Source organism: Diadema antillarum, unplaced genomic scaffold (genome assembly GCF_040938485.1).
Source record: "Diadema antillarum isolate AM-2024a unplaced genomic scaffold, OU_Dant_1.0 scf00000212, whole genome shotgun sequence".
Lineage (NCBI taxonomy): Eukaryota > Metazoa > Echinodermata > Echinoidea > Diadematoida > Diadematidae > Diadema > Diadema antillarum.
Genome location: NW_027271101.1, coordinates 963,893 through 988,499, shown reverse-complemented (window position 1 = coordinate 988,499; position 24,607 = coordinate 963,893). Strand labels below are relative to the sequence as shown.

Here is a 24,607-nt window from a genome sequence, read left to right as displayed (position 1 = left end):
CCCAAAAGATCATGTTGCTGCAGGCTGTACATCATCCAAAGCGGATTGGGCATTGAGTGTGGACAGAAGGACAGAGAAAGCATCTTCCGTCTTCTCCTGCGTATCAGTTAGTGCCACTTGTTGAAAGTCATGTACTGCCTTTGCGGAAGGTTTTTAGATTTGTACATCTCTGTTTTGATCAGCCTACTATAGATATGTGTTCGCCTGCAACCTGTAGGATAGACGGTGTCTCTGTGTCAGCACTCTTCAGTATATTTATTCTGCAGAGCTTCAGAGATGGACAGATGATGTGTCACCTGGTTATTTCCTGTGACTTCTCCTCCAGTTACCCTGCAGAATGCCACATGCTGTTATCCTGCATACACGTTTGTATCTTGCAAATAGTTCACTTTCAAACATGGCGTTGTGGTGTGGCAGTGGGGATGGTGTGGTCAATGTTTCTATATTTGTACCGTAAAAGTGATATTTTTCACGCTCTGTCGAGTAAGATGAATTTTGCATGTTTTTAATCCTGCGGAATCAAGAGATCACATGGAGGGACATATAACAGGCAACAATATTTCACACGATGAGAATTTCCACTTTTACAGCACATCGTACATGTACCTAAAGTAAGTGTGCAGATGATATTGAATGAGCTTGAAATTGATGCATACATATTCTGATTTGCACAATCATATTGATTTCTTGTCTTCATGTTTATAACTCACAAGGAAGTGTCAAAATATTTTCTCTTTTTACCCCCATCATATTATAACAAATATATTTAGTAAGTTTGCACTTTTTGTCCATCATGGTAATTTTAAAAAAATGGGCGGAATGAGGATTGGATTGACCTTAGAAACACAGAGTGGGACAACTAACACTCAATGCAGTAAACCACATAAAACGACTCCTGGACAAAGTTCTACTGATGTCACAGAAGATGAATAGTGCCATAGGGTGTGAAAATGATGAATGATAATTATGAAGATAGTTTCTTGAAGTAAAAATGAGGTTTATTTTGAGCGATGTAGTGAAAAAGAAAAAACTTGTTTCATGTTGTTACACCGTGGAGGGGCACGCAGGAGGCCTCATCACTATGATGGTAGGCAGTGCAACCTCTTTTGATCTTCTGAAGAGGGCAATTTCAGAATGTCATCGAAATTGTGTGCAAACACGTATTAAACCTGTGGTAATAACACACTTTTATATTGGACATTTACTCCATGATCTGTGTCTGTTGGTCCACATAGACGATAAGCCAGTTCATAGTTCCAATCTGAGCATGTGCAGATGAAGGTCATTGCAGACCTTCTCTTGAAATGGATTTGAAACTGAGATATTCAAAACCTAGATAGGGCTTCATGACAAATGTGTTGTAAATGAACCAGGTGCAGATTGGTATTACATGTGAATATGCATTCTTTTCAGCAAAATTAACAAAAGCCATTCATGCAGCACTGACATGTAAATAACCACTTCCTGCATGGCTATTTTCGACTGGTCTTCTTGAAGACGATTCATGTTTTGTAAAGTGTGTTGTTGGAGAGGTCATTTTAGACTAGCGCTAACTGTGAACTTGCTTTAATTGCGCTGCCCTCCAGTGTATAGGTTAGAAAGATAAACTGTGGGTGGATTTGATGCCATGCTGGTGTATGATGTGGTATGCCTTCTGGGGTAATTTTTTGGTGTAGATGAGAGGTGAGAATGGGGCATCAACTAGCCAGTGGGGTACTCAGAATGTAGTGGAATGGGGCACACTGAACAAGCAGTCAACTGCTAGTCATCAGACATCAGGTAGTCATCTGGACCAACTGTGTAGGACATCCCACTGGAGAGAAGAACAAGTGTAAACTCCCTGTGTGCCACATTGTTCTGAGTCTGCAATGCAGATGTTCTTTGGGAAAACATTCTCTTTTTAATCTCTATGTAACTTCTTGTAGATGTTTGTTTGCTGGGCATGCAAAGAGCAATGTTATAGAAAAAATGCCAAGCATTGCTTTAATATAAATCTTATGACAAATCTGTGATTTTTTTTTTTCTGTCAAATGACCAGTAGCTACATGTACATTATTGTCTTGGCATGACCTGTGCTCACAAAACAGGAAGAGAAACTTAGAAATCACTCAAAAATCCAATAGGGAACACCGCTTGATATTCAATCACCACACAGTGCAAGATATACAAGTATGTTAGATGAATAGGTTCGCGAGTGAAGCTTCATTATACATACTGTGGCATTTGGCAATTTTTATAGATCAGTTTGGGCGAGTTTGAGCGAAATGTGTGAACTTCGCAACCGAGTTTGGCGTGCAAACATGGCACATAGAAAGATGTAACTGAGTAAAATCAGACAAACACAGAATGGAAGAGATTTCATAAAACTAGAATCTGAGATTAGAACTTTATGGGATTTTAGAGGAAACCTCTTGATGAATTTGAGACTTTTGCATTTTAACGTCTAGAAATTGGGTATAATGGGTAGGCCTACAAAGTTTTAGGATTTATAAAGATTGGAATGAGGAATGAAAATGTTTTCAAAATTCATTATAAATCATAATGAATGGGGATGACAATATCGCAGCTTTACATACACATAAGAATGCCTGTTTTGGTGCTCAAGGAAGCAGAACAACAGAAGAACGTACAATGTATGCATAAATCATTCATAGGTGAACGTGAACTTGTTCGTGCAAGTGGTATTGTAATGAATTACATTGCGACGTTACTGGAATACGTAAGCCCCCATGTCATCATCCTTGTGCAATGTATCACTAGGTAAAAGGCAAGGGATCGCATAAGTACCATGTGATACAGTATCAGCAATCGTTATATCAGGCCTCGGTATGACAAAATTCCACTGTACAGAGAGGTCCATGGAAGAGTGAAGTTTTTGCATATTGTAGCAATTTTGTTTTGTTTTGTTCTGTTTAAAGCAGCCACTCAAAAGTGGAGTACGTGTACATGTATTCGAGAAGTTCTACTTGGACCGAGAAAACAGGTTACATCAGTCATTTCTAATATTGTAATCAGATCTCAAGTCCCCACACTGTACTTAATGTCATATATGCATTAACATCAGTGTGATGCATGCTGTTCAGATACTCCTGCAGCTGTTGTTTTAGACTGGCAGCATTTAATCATCGAATCAGTATAAAAATAACACTCTTGAGAAATGATGTGATTGTGTTTGTAATTGTAGATACATTGTACATGGAACAGAACTCGTATACAAGTAAATATAGATTATATACATTGTATTTATGCAATTGCCACATCTTGTGATATATTCTGCCTGCACAAATTTTGAGGGCCATCAGGCATTCTAAAAGCAAGATCTCCCATAGCCAAAATCAGATTCACACTTATTCTCCTGCAGCCCCTTTCCCTCAGACCAAGATGGTCCCAAACCCAGGTCAGTCGTACAGTGCACTCCTGTTACAATGAACATGGTTACAAAGAAATAAAAAACCAGGCCCAAAATTATTTGCTCTATGTTTTTTTATTGTTTATTTCTTACAATGAACATGGTTATAACAAAATTTTGGTGACAAAGAAATAAAAACCTGGCCCAAAATTATTCGCTCTGTTTTTTATTGTTTATTTGTTACAATGAACATGGTTGTAACAAAATTTTGGTTACAAAGAAATAAGAAACCAGGCCCAAAATTAATCGCTCTATGTTTTTTATTGTTTATTTGTTCGCTTATAACGAAAGTAAACTGCTGGTCCCAAGGACTTCATTATAACGGGAGGCCTGGGGGGTGTTTCATCAACGTTTGTCGGTGCTGACAAGTGTCAGCACTGACAATGTCAGCAAAATCCTCGGTTTTGATTGGATGAGATGCTCTGGTTACTGACTGTTACTATGGTGATTGTCAGCAATGACAACTTTTTGCGCTGACAAACGTTGATAAAACACCCCCCAGGAGTCCACTGTATAGGTCTTAATGTTTTAGAATAATAATCATGCATACCTCTGTTTCAATACTGCGTCTCACCAGAATCAAGAGTCTGTGCTGTATTCGTACATTGACACTTAATATTCCTTGGTTCTTGCTTGAAAGTACGTATACAACTTGGTGTGTGCTTCAAAAGATGCTTGAAAATAAAACAAAACAAAAAAAATCAAGACATTCAACAGGAGTCTGTGTTCCCTGGTAATGCTACAGATAGGTAGATGTGTGTGTTGCTTGAATCATGTTTTGTTTGTTTGTTTGTTTTTTTTGGTTGGATATTCTACATAATGAACTGTCCAAACAAAATACCTGGTACCAGGTAACTCATTTACAAGTGAAGGTACACTGTACTCTTTCTATCCTAGAGGATTGCTCAAGTTGCACCATAATGTACTGTAGATGGGTGATAAAGGTAGACTGTGATCAGCGAATATTATCTATGCATGATTGACTTTGAAAACACATAGGCCCGAATTCACGAAGGTGGTACAAATGAAACCATGGTTTAAACCATGGACAAAAACCATGAAGCGCCAAGTGTCGCATGGAATATTTCGTTGCAAAATCAGTCATTTAGTCGATGAAATGATTATTTTGTAACGAAATGACAACATTTTGTAATTAAATGAACACTTTCATCCACGAAATGATAATTTCGTTAATGGTCGGTCATTTTGTCGACGAAATGACTGATTTCGTAACGAAATATTCCATGCGACACTTGGCGCTCCATGGTTTTTGTCCATGGTTTAAACCATGGTTTTATTTGCACCACCTTTGTGAATTCGGGCCATAAGGTCTACTACAGGTGTGTGTCTCACACATGACTTGCATAGGCTGTGTTTGATCCATGCAATACATGTCAAACTCTTTTAGGTTTAATAATCTGATTGCGCCATTGCCATTGTACATGTATACAGATAGGTTGCCACTGGAAATAAACAAGTTTGCTGCATTGTATGTCCTGTGCACACGAGGCCTTCCTTCAATGGCAACTTGTGTTGAAATTTGTGCAATTCATTCATTCATTCATTCGTTTTATTTCATTCTTCAGATGAAAATGGGAAAATAACAATCATTCATGTATACACAATATGTACAGGTATAAAATGTTCAAAAGTATTTTAGCAAACAAATACAATGAACAAATAGACTGCATTATAATAAAGAAAAATGAAATAGGATGTACCTTGTATCAGTAATTAAAAAGCCTGTGAGGCTTGACAGGTAGATACACCCATTATGTAGGACATGGAAATAAATCTACGTTTTGTTACAGCACAAAATTACTCAATGTGTGTTTGTGTGTGAGCGTGTGTGTGAGTGTATGTAGGATGTAGGATAAGACAAAAGATAAAACTTATACCCCAGTTTTAAATGAGTTCAGAAATTGAATATTGCGTAAAGATGGAGGCAGAGAATTCCACACATTTGGCCTAATATACCGAATTGATTTATACAGGGAATGAGAAGTTGCTCTAGATCTGTGAAAGAGTTGTCTATTTCTAGCTTCATAATTGTGTACATCCAGATTCAAAGAAAACAACAATTGATGACTTCCTTTGACTTTTTTTTTAATGCTTGCCAGAGAGAGAGTACTATACTGTACTACATTTCAAAATTCTAGTGTTTATTAACCATTCTTCTCAAGCATTTTTGCTTGATGATTTTTTTTTGTTGTGTATGTTGTTGTTGTTGTTGTCGTCGTCGTCGTCGTCGTTATCGTCGTCGACGTTGTAGCTTTGTAAGCAATTGGGGGAAGGATGGGGTGGAAGGGGAATGTGAGATTTGTATGTGTAGTGTGGGTTTGCTTCCTCTACCTCATTTCTGTACAAGAGTAGTGCAAAGCAAATTAATCTCGTGAGCTAACATTGTAACAGAAAGTCCCCATGTATCACACACACTCACTGCAATTCACCAGATACAGTTGTACATAATTTGTAACTCTGCATCACAAAATCCCAATGCTCCATAGATTTCACTTGATAAACATGTTCCAAAGAACATTCTATGGCAGTATTCCAGTCAGTCACACACAGCAAACAAAAGGTCATGGCTTTTCAATTCACACACACATCCACAGAGAAGATATTGGTGTCAATTACAGTCAACCTTGATCAAGTCGAATCTACTTGGACTGACGAAATGTGACAGTGCACCTCAAAACAAACAAAAAGTCGCCAAACATGAATTTTAAGTTAAGAGCATATTCTGAAAGAGCAGACTTTAAGCTTTAAAATGATGTACAACTCAAATCAAATGGACTCTCCTAATCTATCTAAATATTGGAAAGAGAGCACAAACTCAGGAAAAGTGTGAACTGAGAAAAGACTCTCTGAAGTACAGTGTCTATTCAAGCGCTTAATCTTTACCAAACCGTGCTGGCTGTGCCATGAATGGGACAAAAAAACAGAAAGTAAACCACCAGAGTAACAACAATGAAGGGATTATCAGCTTTAACTGAAATTAAGCATGCCTCATTTACACATTCTGTCCATAATTAATGCAAACATTCAAAGCAGTAGCACTATCTTTTCAAAAGTTATTAGAGTTGAAAGTGAAGAGTGTGGACAAGGTTTTTCAGAAATGAAAAAGGGATTCTAAAGACACACCTAATCACACTATTCTACCAAAAATGTTCGAGATAAACTGCTAAAAAAGACACACTATCCTGCCCATTTTATGATACCAAATTTTAGCATAATGTAAAAGACGACCCGCTCTTTCAGAAAATATGAAAAAGTCAAGTTCGGCTTGGTTGACCCATTTCACTTATTTTCAGTCCTCACTCAAAATCAGTGTGTGCGACTTTATGTTCGTTTTGAGGTGCACGGTCACAAATAGCTTTGACTTTGAGGAAATTTGACTATTTAAAAGAGGGATTTAAATCAGTACCAGTTGTACATGTACAATATAAAAAGAAGAGGACTTGAAAAGACCTTTAACGGGGGCGATTATTTGACTCAATACGCGAGGTCGACTTAAGCAAGGTTGACTGTACAAGTGACTCGTTTTAATACAAGTACATGTGTACTTATGTATACATTTACAACCCCTTTTTTGTACATGCATTTGTTATTGTACACACACACATACACACACACACACACACACACACACACACACACACATATAATATGTGGGGTTCTCAGCATACTGTTGACAAAGAGCTGACTCATCCTCCATTCCAAAATATCTCTTGCAAAATACTGGTACCTCTATTAATGACTTAAACACAGAAGAAATCATCAAAACGATACATCACGGATGGTATTGGATATTATATTTGTTTTGTTTTCGGGTTTTTTCACACAGCCTTTGACAATGATCAGAGACAATAAATCAACAACTTCAAACCTTCCAATACACTGCTGCAAACTACCAAATGGATGCAAATATACCACTTTGTATGTGACGGAGTACAGCCTTGGCCTCTACAGCATACACCTACGCTTCTTCTGAATGAAGATGTTTTTGACCTGTACAGTCCAAGAAGACGACATGTACGTGTACAATGCAAGTGTCTAGATACCTCATTTGCATTGTACGACATGTACCCCATGTGCTAGCTTTTAAAGATACTTACCTTTGGCTTTTGCAGTGGCATGTTCAAGCGTAATTGCTTATATAGACACATGATTGAGGCACGCTGCCACATTTGAGAATTCTACCAGCTCTTGCAAATGCAGAATGGAAATCCCACAGCCCTCTACTTATATACAAAGTTTATGAACAGTATGCAAAATAAAATAAATAAAATAATGATAACAATAACAGCAATAACTAAAATAAAAGTAGTAAATAAAAATTGAAACAAATAAAATCAAAATCTGTCAAGTTTTTGGCTGTATCATACACAATCCAATCACCCTCCTTATAGTAAAATTTCTTTAAATAAAGAAGATTCTACTCAGGACTAATAAAAAAGACCCAAAGACTTTCATAATCATATTGCAAACCTTGTGGGCAATGAAATACTGCTATGCAAGATTGGAAGGGGGGGGGGGGGGGGGGGGGGGGGGGAGGGAGGGATTCCAAAACCACACAACAAATAGCAACAACACCCACAATGCAACATCAGGCTGAAGCTGTTTTTTTTTTTTCATATAGATGCTGAAGTAACAATACATTGTGCAGATATCACACCATTGTGTTCAGCTTGACCATGCATACATAATATTACATATCATTAACAGACGTATTTACTATTATAAGTTTACCAAAACAAAAAAAGTCAAGTATTAAAAATACACACAGAAACAATACAAGCTCTAAAGCTGAACCAGAACCAACATGGTAAAAATTCATTCTACATTTCTATTCTACAAAAATAATAATAATAATAAAAAAGGTGCACTTTTTGAAATCATTGTTTTGTTCAATACAAATGCAAGGACTAAAACAGGTATACTGTTTGCTGCTTTTGAAACAGAGGGGTTTTTGGAAAAAAAAAAAAAAAGTTCAAAAGCTGTGGTAACATTTGATTCCCTGTAACACCAAGCTGATATGAGGGAAAGTCATGTTTCTGATGTACTTTATCCCAGGGTTAACTGTCAGTTCACTTGAATCAGTGGGGATGAGTAAATGATTCTCAACACTATAAAAAGCAGAACATGTAAAACGCAAACACAGTAAAGTGCTTCAGGTGAAATGACTGCAAGGTTTATATGTACAGTGTATGTGACGCACAGAAGTGTCTTTCATAAGTTTCGTTGTGTTAACTGCCAACTCCCCCCCCCCCCCCCCCCCCCCCCCGCAAGACCTTTCTATACATGGTATAAAAGGCAAGATCTCTGAACTTCCTCACGTTTTTAATTCACTTTCATTTCACAGTGACAGCGTACAGCTTACGTGAATGGTTTCACAATGCATGGCAACATATTGTACATACATGTACATGCATGTACTCAAAGGCTGCACCTAAAATTTCCTAACAGAAAAATTCACGTATCCGCTTATAATACAGTCAGTGCACCTACAAACCAGATTACACAAAATTCTACATGCATATAATAATTACAGTGTATACACACATTGCATTATTTACATTAAAATATAGTTGTTGAATAATATCAGCATGATAAGCTGATATCGCTATCTCTAGATAAATGACAAATAAGAAGAGTATTAATTAAACAAAGGAAAAGCCTTTATTACCAGCACAGAGCCAAGGCAAAAAGACAAAAAGAAAAAAGAAAAAAAAAGTGCTCTTCGCATACTCTCTATGTAGAGCTCACAACGATCTTTATTTATTTAATCATTTATTTTTATTTTTCAGTTCATGCTTCTCACTTTCCATCTTGACTTCTTTCAATTCAGGGTTGTTTCTCGCATTTTTTTCTTTAAAGTTTAAATATCCTTTTTGTTTTGTTTTGTTTCCTTTTTTTCTTTCCTCCAGTGTATTATTGATTATATGATTGTGTGTTGACAAAGCACGGAATAAGTGAGAGCAGCCGAGTCCGTGGATTGCACTCTATGCTCCGTATACACTCTCATCACTGTAGGCTATGTACAGGAAGAAATCCTCTTCATGGTGGTCCTGTTCAAAATGAAAGCAATAAAATAGAAGAAAATACAAGTATTGGGCTTTAAACACACAAACAAATGTAAAGTCAGAGGTGATAACAGCATAAGGCGGGATGAAAAATGGCAAATAGTGTTTTTACTTCTTGTGGTGGCTACACAAAAACATGAATTTATTTAAACAGTGGAATATTTACACTTTGCTAATCTAAAGAATGACTTCAACTATCATCTTTACCAAAAATATGATAATCAAATACACAGCACGTACTGTACAGTATATTGTATCCAGGGTGACAAGACCTTGTACCTCAATAGGCATCTACATAACATGTACAGTGTGTGCTAAAAGCTCTATATTCAATCATAAACATCAAACATCAACTGGATTTAAAATAATGATTTGTGTTTTAAAATGTTAAAATCATCAATGTAATCTAAAATAATGTTATTTGATACTAACAATGATGTTATTTTTCATGTAGCAAAAAATGTTGCGAAGATTAAGAACGTTTTTTTGACTCTCCAAGGGACGATATGCTACTTGTCAAATTGTACAAATCATTCGAAGTTGTAAGAAAAGAAATGTTCTACATACAGTGTATACAGCATTTTTACTCTATAACTGTTGAAGGCAGGTTTAAGCTTCAATTTACTCTGACTGAAAAATAATATATCCATCGATCTACAAGCTTTCAGTTACTGTAAGTTGAGGCAGCATCTCTGGTGAGGTGAGTTCACCATTCTCGCGCTAAAACTCACCTGGTACAACTGTCCCATTGTTGCGCTGGTCGGCGGAATGACATTGTTTACGAAGAAAAACAGGGCATCCTCTGGTCTGAGTTGAATTCTTTTTCTGATGAGGAAGTAGAACTGACCAACTGTATGGAGGAGAGATAAAATAAGAAACAAACAGAAATAGAGCAAGGTTCTAAAACTCTCTCCATGCAGCACAAAACTCATAGAAAACTGCACCATGGATTTATAGTCAACAGGCCTGAAAATGCATGCTAATAAAGATCTATGTACTGGTACATTTTGTAGGGCCATTTTCTTCATCATGAGATGACAACCTGTCATATTGTGTAATCTGTTTGCCAAGCAAGTCACAATTAATTCTGGAAGAAAGTGTGTACTATGCTAAGTCACTGAATTATCTGATTATCCCTTTGCATAGTTTCAGTCTTTCAGAGTATCAAATCCTTGTTTTGTCAAGCACAGGAGAGAGAATGAAAGAGAGAGAGAGAGAGAGAGATACCCAGCACAAAGGTGTATAAAGATCATGTTTCCAGGTTTTCAACTTCCAAATCCTTGTTTTGTCAAGCACAGGACAGAGAGAGAGAGAGAGAGAGAGATAGTCAGCACAAAGGTGTGCATGTATAAAGATCATATTTCCAGGTTTTCAACTTCAAAGCCCTTTTCCTACAATAGAAACTGAAGACTGGATTTCCCTTTTTTTTTCCATTTTATTTATTTTTTTTTTTTTTGGGGGGGGGGGGGGGGGGATAGGAACATCTAATACTGATCTACCTTCCCTCTGAATCCAATATTGCTCTCGACAAAAGATTCCTGAAGAAGGAAAATGCAAGACAGTGCTTGATGCATACCAGCAGGCAAACACCAAGAGGCATAGTTGAACCATTCATGGCAGTGACAATTTGGTAGCACATACACATTTGTACAAATCCACAGATCTAATGAAAATGAATTACTATCGATTTGTATCTTCATGTTTTTTTAAACTTCAAAGGGACTAAAAACTTATCATGCTCTTTGATATCAATGTTACAGACTAAGGATTGTCACAACCTTATGACCAACACAGCATTGTGTGCGAGCTGTAGAGTACTTAAGCTACAGATCATCCACACCAAGTGGTACATAATGTTTGTATCTTATGTACTGTACAACGTACATTGTACAATTATTTCCTCTGGCAACAATTGGAAGCAGAATTTTGCATGATCCCCCCCCCCCCCCCCCCCCCAAGTTTTGACTGCAGCTTTTCTTGGTAGGATCAAAAACAAATAACTTTTTATCCCCCTGCCACCCCTCCCCCTTTTTCCAACTAAAAGAAAGAGTTAAGCCCCTGTTCCACTATGCCGTTCTCGCTACGATTTGACAATTTTCTCAGATCGGGAAGGATCGGGTAAAACCTGGGCCGATCTGGACACAGTACGATGTTAGAACGCTCTAGGTACGCTGTAGTTACGACTAACACGTGCTTGCTACGCTCTTACTATGATAATCAGGAATGAGGCATTACCATCTCTGCCGCTGCAGCTATGCTTTAGAACGATATAGCTACGCTGTCAGTATGATGTTGCCGATGTTATCTGATCGATGCACGCTGTATTTACGCTCTGAACGATCTATACAATCTTATCACGCTGTCACCCCGTTCAGAGAGCTGAAAGGTGCCCGATGTGTCCCGATGTACCCCGATTCGACTGTCGATCTGCAGTCAGTCAACTTATTAGCATGCAGAGCCGAAGAAATATACTGTGGACCTCGAAGAGGCTCCTCAACTCCCGGTTCTTTTGCAGCAATGCATTGTTATAAACAAAGATATGCTGATTTTTCCAAGGCTTTTTCTTGATGTCCTTGCTGTTATAGTCTGTCTTCCTCCAGTTGTAGAAGATTTCATATTCTTCAAAATTCTGCTATGTCCTCTTCCTCCTCTTTAAGCATCACGTGCAGTCTCTCTTTCTTCGCCTTTTGGGTAGCTGCTTTGCTGCTTTCTTCTCTTCTTTTTCTTCATCTCTTTTCCTTCTTCGAAAATTTGAGTTCCTTCTTCTTCTTCATGTTCTGCCCTGACAGGTGCAGCGACAATGCCATCCTCCTCCTCAACAGTTCTGCCTCTCTATCTCCTTGATCTTCTTTTGGCAGACATTTCTGTGTAAGTTTTCTTCCCGTTCTTGTGCCGATGTTACTACGCTCAGAAAGACCTTCAATACGCTCATCCCACTGCGTTTACGCTGTCACTACGCTCTCCCCGCTTGCCGTACGATTAAAAATAGGTCAATTTTGATCGGGGAGATCGGGAAGAAATTTTGAACAGGTTCAAAATTTCTTCCCGATCTGAAAAAATGCCCGCTCCAACCCCGACCTCCACACGCTGCTGCTATGATGCTTCCGATCACCGTACGCTTTTGCCGCTCTCTCCCGATCTGCTAGATCGGGAAAGATTGGGGTCCAGATCACGATAGTAGAACGGGGGCTTCAGGGAAATTAATCACTTCCCTGTAGTGAAACTGTTGTTGTTGTAGAAGACACAGATCTACAAGTTTGTACCTCTTGAAAAGAATTAAGAGAACAGATATACAGGTACCCTCCCCCTTTTTTGTTTTATATCATTATTGATATAATACAACATACAAGTATCTTTTTAATTCAAAGAAACTTGAATTCACTCTCTGACAGTAACACACTGAGTCATGATTATGAAGTCTGAACACTTAAATGTACATCAATGTATTCCATGCACATGTTTACCAATCATGAAGAGCAACAATCCACACAAACTTACAGCATTTTAGTCTGTCTTTGGGAGACAAGGGTTTTTTGTTTTTTTGTTTTTTTGTCAATGTCAGTATGCCATGCCTACAGGATTTTAGTACTGATGATCAGTACTGTAAGGTTAGATATGATGTAGAGAATCCCTATTATACTTGTACAAGTGTACATGTTACATATCCCATGATGCTGTGCACATGAAAATGGAAAGATAGTGAAAAAGTTTATGGAGCACATTTCAGCACTACACTGGTAAACTGTGATCCTAGTGATAGGACATCCAAGTGCATACATTGTATTTGGCTTGTACAACTTTGTTTTTTTCATTTTTAACTACCCTACATACTATATACATGTACAAAACAATGCCTATTTGGACTCAATTGCAGAATGATCATAAGCAAAACATACCTGTCAGATCTGAGGGAACAAGGTACTTCTTCTTGTCGAGATCTCCGATGCGAGCTTTGGCAGCCTTTTCAACAATGACCTGACAAAACAAAGAAGAGATGCACTGTAACACACACTTCCACAAGACCTTCTGGAATACGTGTTACAAGTTTTTTTTTTTGTGTGTGTGTGTGTGTGTGCGGGTACAAGTTGTATACTGTATCTACATATACCCTCCCCCCCCCCTTTCAGTTTTAGTTTTTCATTACCAGTTTTCAAGAATTTCGTACACACATACAGTTCACAATGTTTAGACTACATTTTGTAGGACAAGGTCTATAAATAATCCATTCACATTATACAGTCAGTCTTGCTGAAGTCAACCTCTTGTACAGTACATTTTAAGTCAAATCGCCTATCAAAGTCAAAGGTCTTTTCAAGTCTTCTTCTCTTAATATTTATTGGTTTTAATCCTCCATTAGTCACATTTTCTACAAGCTGAAGCTATCTCTTCAGTACAAATAGATTTGATTTCTGATAGACAAGGTTGACTGTACTTTTGCATGTTGCACATATCCAATAAGCAACCTTGGGGAAGTTGAGTTCTTCCTATGATGCTACAATACATGTACTTTGCTTTCACAATTTATTCCCTACAATGTATACTGTGCTCTCACTGCTGGTTATCAATGTTGGAAAAGCTCCTGTGTCAAAAAAAAAAAACAAAAAAAAAAGTTTCAAATATGGGCAATCCCATACAAATGCACAGGCTGTACATGCAGTGTTCACCTAAATGTATGTACTGATGCTGTACAATTTCAGGGCTCACTGCTCTCACCCAACATCATATAAAATCTGATCTACAGTATAGAGCAGTCTTGACAAAGAAGTGCAAAAAAAAAAAAAACAACAACAACAACATACAACACAAAGAAACAAACAAAACTCATCATTGTAGCAAAACTGTCTTACTCATTTACTGTAATTAATCAGAATTTAGAATACACTGTAGCTAATCTGGTAGTATACAAACTGTAGTACACAAGTGTAGATGTTATTAAATTGCCTATTAAATATTGAATTCATTACATCTGCAGAAAATCTGGAACAAAATACAAAATTTGTCAATTTTAGAGGGAATAATACAACTTCCCACTTTTTTATTGTGTTTCAAATTGAAGAATGAGTTGCCTTTTTGTAATAATGAGGCTTTTTGACAATTCTGTAATAAAAACAATCACATAACAACATGCATGTACTGAACAACAATTGGGCTGAAGTACACATACATGTACCACTGGTACTTTATTAAAACGTATTAAAAATTGTACCCTTTATGTACTCCACTCTACCTTATATGAAAATTCAAATACATGTACAATTTGTACATATACCAACGATGATGAGCAGACATTAAGGAAAAAAGATACAGCAGTGCCACAAATACATGTACATGTAGGCCTACAGCACCTAAAATAAAATATTAAACACAGTTTATGGAACTTGATCGACGGGTGGTTAAACTGTCGTACAATTTGGCAAGTACTTTTAAGGATTAGACATGCACATTTGTATTTTGAACACTTGTATAATGGAAAAAAAAAAGTCAAAGCCCCAACAGTCTCAATAAATTGAGTTACTTAAATTTTACTAAATACATTTTACATACACACGATGTATGTATTGTAGGCCCTATGGTTCTCGGATTAGAAATTATAAAGGTTCAAAAGTACAGCCAGCCCATCAAATGGTCAATCAGACTTGATAAAGACAGAAAGTACTGTAGGGATCTACTTTGACCGACAAGTAGGCCCTAAGTCTCATTCCACGAAAAACTTCTCATTTATAATAATGACGTTTGTTGGGCTGGGTGAGTTTTTTCGCTTCTTAGACAGACACCATTGATACATACGCTACTGCGATGGTTTCAACCGTTCTGGTTGAACGCAACTTCGACCCAGTTTCCCCAGCATAAAAATGGTTATTATTTTTTCCAGCTTGGTTTTCAAACCAATCTGGGAAAAATATATACAGGATTCATCAGTAAACATTTTGACTTAACTCTTCCACTGTTTCCTCCTGTTTTCTGGTTGTTTCTTCCACTTCTTTGAAGCGCTCCCCAATTCATCGCCGCCTTCATTTGAAAAATGACCGCACGAATGTCTATGGCAAGCCAAATGCTCCATACAATCACTAGATAGGTACACTTACGTTTATTGACTAAAGTACTAGTAAGTTGTTCAAGCACTAAATTTAAATACGTAATATTGTGAATGAGCATTTGGCTTGCCATAGACGTTCAAGCGGTCATTTTTCAAACGAAGGCGGCGATGAATTGGGGAGCGCTGCAAAGAAGTGGAGGAAACAACCAGAAAACAGGAGGAAACAGTGGAAGAGGCGAGTCAAAGTATTTACTGATTAATCCTGTATATATTTGTCCCAGATTGGTTCAAACAAGCTGTAAAAAATAATAATAACCATTTTTATGCGGGGGGAACTGGGTCGAAGTTGCGTTCAACCAGAACGGTTGAAACCGTCGCAATAGCGTATGTATCAATGGTGTCTGTCTGTACTCTAAGAAGCGAAAAACTGACCCAGCAAATGTAATTATCAATATTATACATGTAGGCCTAAGGTAAGAGCACCAGTATTCGGTCAGCTACTGGTATTCGGTCACTTATCACTAGTCACCAGCCAGTAAGTTCAACTGTCACAACACACGCATATCACATCAATTCACACACTTGCACACTCATTCACAACAGGAAACTCCCATAGCCCCCTTCAAAAATCCATCCTAAATCCCAAATTTTACCGTCAAAAGTGCAGAATCGGCGCTACTTTCCAAAAGCGTGCGCGGATAAGGCCCACTTTTAAGAGTACGGGTCGCCGAAAAAGCGCTAAAAATCGAGAAATAGGCCGTTCTCTCTCGGGATTTTTTGCTTATCGCAAGCTTGGAGTATGATGGTATCCTCAAAAACAAAAAAGAAAAACAGTGTCTCAATGTACAAGGGTTGAATGCAAGTGCCGAGTCCCCAGTATTCGGTCACCAACGTGCGCCGCAACGTCCCCGATGCAATTTTGCGCCCACAAGGTAGCGCGCGCACGCATTTTTTCAGCTGCCTTGAACACGCATTGACTTTGAACGCGCATATTGCGTGACCGAATACTTGTCGCGGTGACCGTACACTGGGGAATTTTCAAGGTGATATATTTGGCGATTTTGTGAAATTCTGTGTGATATTTAACAAAATGAAAATTGACATATTTCACATACACTGCTGTAGATATGATGTATGTATGTATTACCTTAGTTTGAAAAATACTGTAAAAAAGCTTAAGTGACCGAATACTGGGGATGTTGCCCTAAATGAGAAGTTTTTCGCGGAATTAGACATAAAATTTACTTGTCGGTCAAGGATCTGGGAAAGACTTCCTTATGTCCCCCCCCCCCCCCCCACTAGCACTGTTAGTTTGCAAAAAAAAAAAAAAAAAAAAATGGATAGATTGCTATTTTTTTTTTACTAATAATGGACTAAATAAAGGTTATGCCATTTATGGGAAGACTTCCCATAACCTTTATTTAGTTTATTATTAATAAGGGGTAATAGCAGTCCGGGAAACCCGCTCATGAGGACCGCCCCCGCGTACGAGGATGGTCCCTCCTCACGAGGACCTCCCCCCGCCTCATGAGGCCCCCCGGGGAACGCCTCATGAGGCCCCCCATTCACTTCTTATTCATCTCACATCTGACGTACAAATTGTCGCAACTTTGCACGGTGATTTTTTGTTACACACACATGTCCACTATCCATGATGAAAAGAAGAAAAAATCCTGTCTGGTTTTTTTTTCAAAAATCGAGTTTTAATCAACCGATGCAGAGCGCCCATCAAAACACGGGCGCCAGCGCGTTCGCACAATGCAAGACTGCCGCACCTAGCGGCCTGATCCGACTAAATATTTTCGATGCTTTTTTCTGCGGCTCTCACCTCTCCGCGCACGAATCAGCCTCGTGAAGCTGAAGTCTGACATCTTTTTACACAAATTCATAACGAGAAAAATTAAATCAGTACTAACCTGATCTTGTCCATATATTCCAAATTACTATTCCACACTGATAGAGTAGGTGGGTACAATTAAGATGACATACTCCAGTTTGTTAGCAAAATAATCACTTTGTAGGTATGACGAGTTCACTTTCTTCGTCAATTCCGCCCACGATTCCGCCGCCCGCTTGCGTTTTTTTTAAGACGGCACAGATTGGGGCATGGCGCGTGTTAAACTTATGGGAAAAACGTTGGGTTAGGGTTTTTGGTTATGGTTAGGGTTAGGGTTAGGGTTGGGGTTAGGGTTAAAGTTAGGGTTAGGGTTTGGGTTTGATGGTTAGGGTTAGGGTTAGGATTAGGGTTAGGTTTAGGGATAGAGTCCCCAATAGATTTTTAGTTTCCCCAATCTGTGCCGTCTAAAAAATACACGCCGCCCGCTTACCGTTTGGGCGCTTTCTCTGGAATCATCCCGCGACGCGACGTACGTCGCATCACATCACGCATCCAACACATACCAGTCTGGTATGTGCTGGATGCGTGATGTGATGCGACGTACGTCGCGTCGCGGGATGATTCCAGAAAAAGCGCCCAAACGGCGGAATCGTGGGCGGAATTGACGAAGAAAGTGAACTCGTCATACCTACAAAGTGATTATTTTGCTAACAAACTGGAGTATGTCATCCACCCACCTACTCTATCAGTGTGGAATAGTAATTTGGAATATATGGACAAGATCAGGTTAGTACTGATTTAATTTTTCTCGTTACGAATTTATGTAAAAAGATGTCAGACTTCAGCTTCACGAGGCTGATTCGTGCGCGGAGAGGTGAGAGCCGCAGAAAAAAGCATCGAAAATATTTAGTTGGATCAGGCCGCTAGGTGCGGCAGTCTTGCATTGTGCGAATGCGCTGGCGCCCGTGTTTTGATGGGCGCTCTGCATCGGTTGATTAAAACTTGATTTTTGAAAAAAAAAAAACAGACAGGATTTTTTCTTCTTTTCATCATGGATAGTGGACATGTGTGTGTAACAAAAAATCACCGTGCAAAGTTGCGACAATTTATACGTCAGATGTGAGATGAATAAGAAGTGAATGGGGGGCCTCATGAGGCGGGGGGAGGTCCTCATGAGGAGGGACCATCCTCGTACGCGGGGGCGGTCCTCATGAGCGGGTTTCCCGGACTGATAGTATACAAATATACCAGGCCTGAGAGGCTCTGGTTGAAACTATGCGCATGAGGTGACTTCAGTAGCACTATTTTCTGAGGGGCGCAGCCCCGAAGAAAATAGTGCTACTGAAGTCACCGAAGGCACATAGTTTCAACCGGTGCCTCGAAAAATTGGCCTGGTATATTTGTTTTATATCCCTCCCAATGAATTTAAGAGTATTCGACTGCTGGTATTCTGTAATTTACCTCTTTTTTAAGGGCATCTTGCTTTACTTTTCAAGAAGATTGACAAGTCATTTACGCTCGGGAAAGCAGCTCAGCAGGAGGGCAGCGCGTACGCGTACTATGAAGAGACAACTGCGCGCTCAGCCGCTGAAGTGTACTCGGTGCATTGCTGTACAACGTACTGGTAAACATGCGCAAACTGCAAACTCACTACGCGCTTCACTATCCGATCTGTCAACAAGTACGTTCGGTTGCCAGTACAGTGCGGTGATGTGCGTGCTCGAGCTGATCAACGATGTGACTGTGAGCTGCAGTTGATTGTGTTTTCTGTCGTCTTTCTACCTAGCTGTCTGTACATGAATATGGACTATCACTTCTTGTTAAAATGCAAGTATACATTGTAAATTTGGGTAGCATTCAGTAACAGCGTATAAGGTTAGATTAGGCACTGGAAAAATTCTAGCGATTGAAGCATCGAGTGCCACTGTAAATTTGTGTGATTCGTACGGTTCGTACGGTAACTGACTCATTAGACACTCTAAAAAATAATTATTAGGAATGAGATTACGGGAAATAGGGCCTACTGTTAGACAGGTAGAACTAACGTTAGGCTTAACTAGCGCTAACGTTAAAGCAGGCCTACTATCTACTGCAGTTTCGTTTGTCAACATCTTTTGGGTGGGTCGCTCGAGTTAGTGAACTGCGAGACCAACTTTAAAACGGCGAAGCATGAACTCCCCAAAGGCCTACGGTACGTCGAAGAACCCTAACGCTATCTTGCTTATTGTTGTCTAATTATAGATCTACGATATCGCCTACTCTGTTGTAACGTAATACAATTTTTTCTTTTTAGGTAGAATGAGGGCTTTATAAGAGTCTCTCTGAGTTTCTCTAACGTAACCCGTGTCGCATTGAGTGTATGCGTGCCTTGTGGTTCTCGAGAAGTGCAGTGATCTAAGGCGCCGCGATACCCATTCATTTGTACATGAAATCTGTCGCGAAGCAAAGGTGCTGCGATACCCATTCATTTACACGTGAAATATTTCGCGTCGCGACGCGAAGCAAAAAAGGCGCGAAAATCACCAGCGTGGTATAGTTTTTACCATTTCCCTAGGGAGTATAGTCTTTTTCGCGCACTTGTATGATAGAATTATGTTTTGTTGTTTACAGTGCTCTCGACCAATCAGACGACGAGATGCATTTTGTGAGGGATATAATGGTTTGTTTATTTTGGTTAAGTTGGTGGGGGGGGGGGGGACATAAGGAACTCTTTCCAAGGATCTACTACTGTATCTCCTTGCCTACACCAGGTCCCTCCCTACTATCTACCTACATGTAGGGAACTAACCGCAGCAGCGACCCCATACGGACAAATACGTACCGTAAAGGGCTATTACTGTGTTACAGCGCCCCGCGACGGGGTTAGTAGGGAACCTACATGTAGTACAGGTAGTACTTTATACTTGTTAGCTGTTTTGCTTTAGGGCCTACTGCTAGTGTTAACGTTAGTTACAAACAATGATTGTGCTCAAACTACTCAGTTCGGTAGACACTGCACTGCACTGCCACGGCCACAAATGAATACGACCGCGTTGTGTTCAAATCAAGAGCTAATTTTGCTGTATTTTAAGCACTTCTACTTGCGAAGCCGTGCAGTCGTTTTAAGCTTATAGTCACGTTACGTCATATGTGCTATATACATGTATGTGGTAGGTAGAAACTAGAGAAAATCTGGACGGTATTCTGTTGAATGTATGACTCCCGATGAGTGCGAATGCACTGCTTCACTGCACTCACTGTAACTCACTGCGACGTAAACGTAAACGTAGGCTACGTGATACAACTAGTAATAGCAATAGTAGTGTAGTATCCCATGGACAATCTACACACACTATTACGCGTATGCCAGCCATGTAGGCCTACTTTTTCACAGCACGAAGAACCTAAACAAGTCACTCTCTGTGCGAAAAATTATACATTACCGGCACTCTGTCGGGATATTTCTTCCTGATTTTTTCTCCTTCTTGCCTCCTCTTTTCGAAGGGGTGCTCCTCTTTGTACAACCACTTCATTTTGAGGATTTAATCAAATTTGTGGACTCAGAGTCAGATCACTGTGTCTACGCTACCTGCATGCACATCCACTTTGTTGATAAAATGGCGAACCGAATTACTCCTGCCCTCTGTTTTTTCACACTGGTGTAAAAATGGGTTAACACTATGAATTTACTGCATTCATACCTCTCACACCTTTAAAGCAGCATTTTTTATGTGCTACTGCGCTCTAGTTTTATCAGATGGGGTGACCTGACTTCAATTTTGACGGATATTGTTTCGTGAGAAAGTTTATTTTTTCTGTATGTACGACACACGCGGAAGGATATTGTTATTGCGTAGGAGATTGCGATTCCCACGATTGCGTCATAGATGTGGACATCCCCGACGAAGTGCACTACTACTAACACAGGGTCGGTTGTCAGCTGTGGCTGTTACTATAAATAGAACAAGCGTAATGTCAAAAGACCACATCACGAGTAGGAACAAAAATTGATGTTCCTGATTACTTTTACTTCGAAGACTTAGGCACCAAAGAAATATAGCTGTAAACATGGAGGTGGGAACTGCTATAATTTTATAGCTCTCTAGTTTGACAGGTCCTTCCGATCCCTTCTCGTATTGTCCCCTTCACAAAACATACATTGCTCTGATTATTCTTTTCAATTTTATCATCGTGACTCCGTTACGTATTACAGAACCGCAGGTGGACGATTCTGCTTGCATTTTGCCCTTTCTTCTCTCATTTTGACACGATATGCGACCACAAGGTCGAAAAATTACTGTAGTCTATTATGCAAACATAATTTTTGCCAATGATAACAATTACTAGTATACAACATGATGTGCCAGAAATATAGGCCTAACCAAGTGCGAAGTTGCAGGAATGAACGATTAATAGGCCAAGTGTATAGGTCTACGCCGACATATAGGTCCTATACTCTATTATGAAGTATTATACAAACCATCCTAAACCCCTGCAGAGTTTTAGTTTTTAACCACGGTCAGTAAACGAAACTAGCAACTATTCAATCACGCACTATATCTGCTTAAAACGTCACACACATACTATTTTAAATAGTCAGTGAGAGAACCGAAGGGGCACAAGTTATATTTAAAAAATGTAAGAAATAACGTCATTAATTCTACCCTTCGTTTTGTATTTTTCAATGCAGAAACGACATGTTTTCTGACCTGCGCAAATGGACGTTTCGCTCACATGCACCCTAAATTGACCCTTCATATTGCACAATAAGGGAAACTATTGCAGGCGAATCAGGAGAAAACGGTGGGAGACATCGTTAGTAATAGTGTCCTACACCGCCATGACAATCATAATGTTATTACCCACAGGAACACATCTTCAATATCACTCCTCTCCCAAGTTCCATGCGGTATATAGCAAGGCTTGACACTATAACTTTTGATGACCGGACAATGAATTTGATGTCCAGGGGGCATTTCATGAAGCATTTTGTCCGACATAGAGAAATTTGCTCTCAGTCAATCAGATGCAAGGATTTCAGTAGCTTGTAACAGTTTGTCAGAAAAATATCCGACCAAAACGCTTCATGAATGCTTCCCAGATGTTGGCCCTACATCTATTTCTGGTAGCCCCGGGCCACTGGGCCACCGCTTTAAAGGGTGTGTACAGTTCTGGTCGAGGTGAGGATTTAGATTTTAACGTTTTGCGAGATATTCAGAAACCACTATATGAGATGTCAAAGAGGATGCAATTCTAAGGGGTATCAAAAGTTTATTTAATGAAAATCGGTTTTGAAGTGGCCGAGATATCCAAAAACAAGGTGAAACAAAGAGACTATGATCCTAATAAAGTTGTGGCCTGTCGCCTTTTATTATTAAAAATCACTTTTTTTAATATCCCAGCCATTTGAAAACCAATTTTCATCAAATAAACGTTGAATCCTTCTAAAAATTACATGCTCTTTCATATTTCATAAGAGGTTTCTCATTATCTCACTTATAGGAATGTAAAAATCATGAATCCCCACCTCAACCAGTACTGTTCAGCCCCTTTAATGTCGAGCCTGCCTATAGTGTAACCCCATTGCCACTAACTCACTCACGCACTTGGGTCGAGAGGGACTTTGTTGCCAAAATAATAATATGATCGCATTGAGTAGGAAACACATCTTTACAAAAGTAATAGTTAGATATCACTTTTTTTGGGGGGGGGGGGGGAGCATTGTCATTGCGGATAATTAACGTGTAATGCAGGCAATATCAAACGGGTACTCTAAAATGAGATTAGGCCCTATATATGTCATATTTTAGATTTTAAAAATGTATTCTATTAGTGGTTGGTTGAAAGAGATTCACGGGATCAGCGCCTATAGGCATTTTCAGTTATGTCACGATGTTGGCATATTTGATTTTGACACTCCTTGGAGTACTATTTCCGAAATGACGTCACAAAGCAATTGTGACATCACAAAACAATTCTAAAATTATGCACAGGTTCGTACAATCGTACCGTCCGAAACATCGTCATATTTCTTTAAAACAACAACAACAAATGTGACGTCACAAAACAATTCAGACATTGCGCATTGTTTCATACCGTCACTCTCCATGAAATGTAACCATTACCAAAAAAACAAAACAATTGTGACGTCACAAAACAATTCTGACATTTGCGCACTGCTTTGTGCACGCACATCAACAAGCAGTTCTGACATCGTTCGCAGCTTTCGGTCAGTGTAGGAACATGCCTTCACGACATGGCATCCACTAAATGAATTCTCGCCTCTCATCCCCCCCCCCCCCCCCCCCCCATTTTTTGAAATTTTTTTTTTATCAAACCTATTACGAAAAAAAAAAAAGATATTCACTTCGGGGATAGTACTTTTGGAGTAACCTCTTCCCATAGTTTTAACCAGAAGCTCTCAAGGCTAAGCATATTTTTTTTATACTATCTATAATTAATTTTCATCGCATGGCTACGTGTGTGTGTTGGGTAAAGCCTCCCGCCAATTAGGTCCCTAAATGATATGAAGAAACATGCGATTTAAGTTATGAGTATTTGAAATCTTAATAACTAAAGATGATTTCGTTTATGTATCTTAAGCAACAGATCAAACGTGTTTCTTCCATGGGAATCAAGGGAATCGTGTTTCATTTCATAGTTCGGATATAATGATTGTGTGTGTGTGTGGGGGGGGGGTCTACAGTAATTCCGATGAGAGCTGTAATCAGGTTTTGTTTTTATTTTGGTATTGTCAATTTGCACCAATATAGGTCAAAAAGGCTTGCTGACCTATTCTGAAGAGGACGGGAAAGGAATAATAATAATAATAATAAGGTCTTATTTACCCAGGGTAGCCTCTTCAGTGTTGCCACTGCTCTACCAGAGGGCCCTGCTATTATTATTACCCTAGCGTTGCCAGGTTCCCATTTATACACCTGGGTCGAGAGGGACACAGTGGGTAAAAACATCTTGTCCAAGGACGTAATCACTGGGCGGGATTCGAGAGTCGGGTCCTCAGATTGGGAGTAGGGAGTCTTTTCCACTATGCCACAGTGCCCCCATATGTTCAACCTCAAGAATGATGTGACAGCAATAAAAATACATGTATGCCATTTCGTAATTAGCTCATGTGCACATTTTCGGAAAATTGTCTTTCTCTTCTCTCAGCTCTCTAGGCAATTCACTTTTTTTCAAGGAGACACAATGCAGAAGATTTCCTGACGTAGCAATCTCTGGAAGTCATGTTCAAACAAAAG

General features: G+C 39.2%; 1 protein-coding gene across 1 annotated transcript; it reads right to left on the bottom strand.

The window, feature by feature from the left end:
• Positions 1-8,683: 8,683 nt before the first annotated feature.
• LOC139724403 (gamma-aminobutyric acid receptor-associated protein) lies at positions 8,684-20,956 on the bottom strand. The gene is made up of 4 exons (XM_071635548.1): positions 20,792-20,956; positions 13,392-13,470; positions 10,227-10,345; positions 8,684-9,480 (listed from the first exon to the last, which is right to left on the bottom strand). The coding sequence occupies exons 1-4, from the start codon at positions 20,879-20,881 to the stop codon at positions 9,415-9,417; spliced, it is 354 nt and encodes a 117-aa protein (XP_071491649.1). The 5' UTR covers positions 20,882-20,956; the 3' UTR covers positions 8,684-9,414.
• Between the last annotated feature and the right edge of the window lie 3,651 nt (positions 20,957-24,607).

Coding starts and splice junctions, on each gene's coding strand:
- LOC139724403 (XM_071635548.1), bottom strand. CDS start 20,881: ATGAAGTGGTTGTACAAAGAGGAGCACCCCTTCGAAAAGAGGAGGCAA. Junction 10,346..13,391: donor TGTTCCCTCAGATCTGACAG/GTATGTTTTGCT, acceptor TCCTCCATACAG/TTGGTCAGTTCTACTTCCTC. Junction 9,481..10,226: donor CAATGGGACAGTTGTACCAG/GTGAGTTTTAGC, acceptor CATTTTGAACAG/GACCACCATGAAGAGGATTT.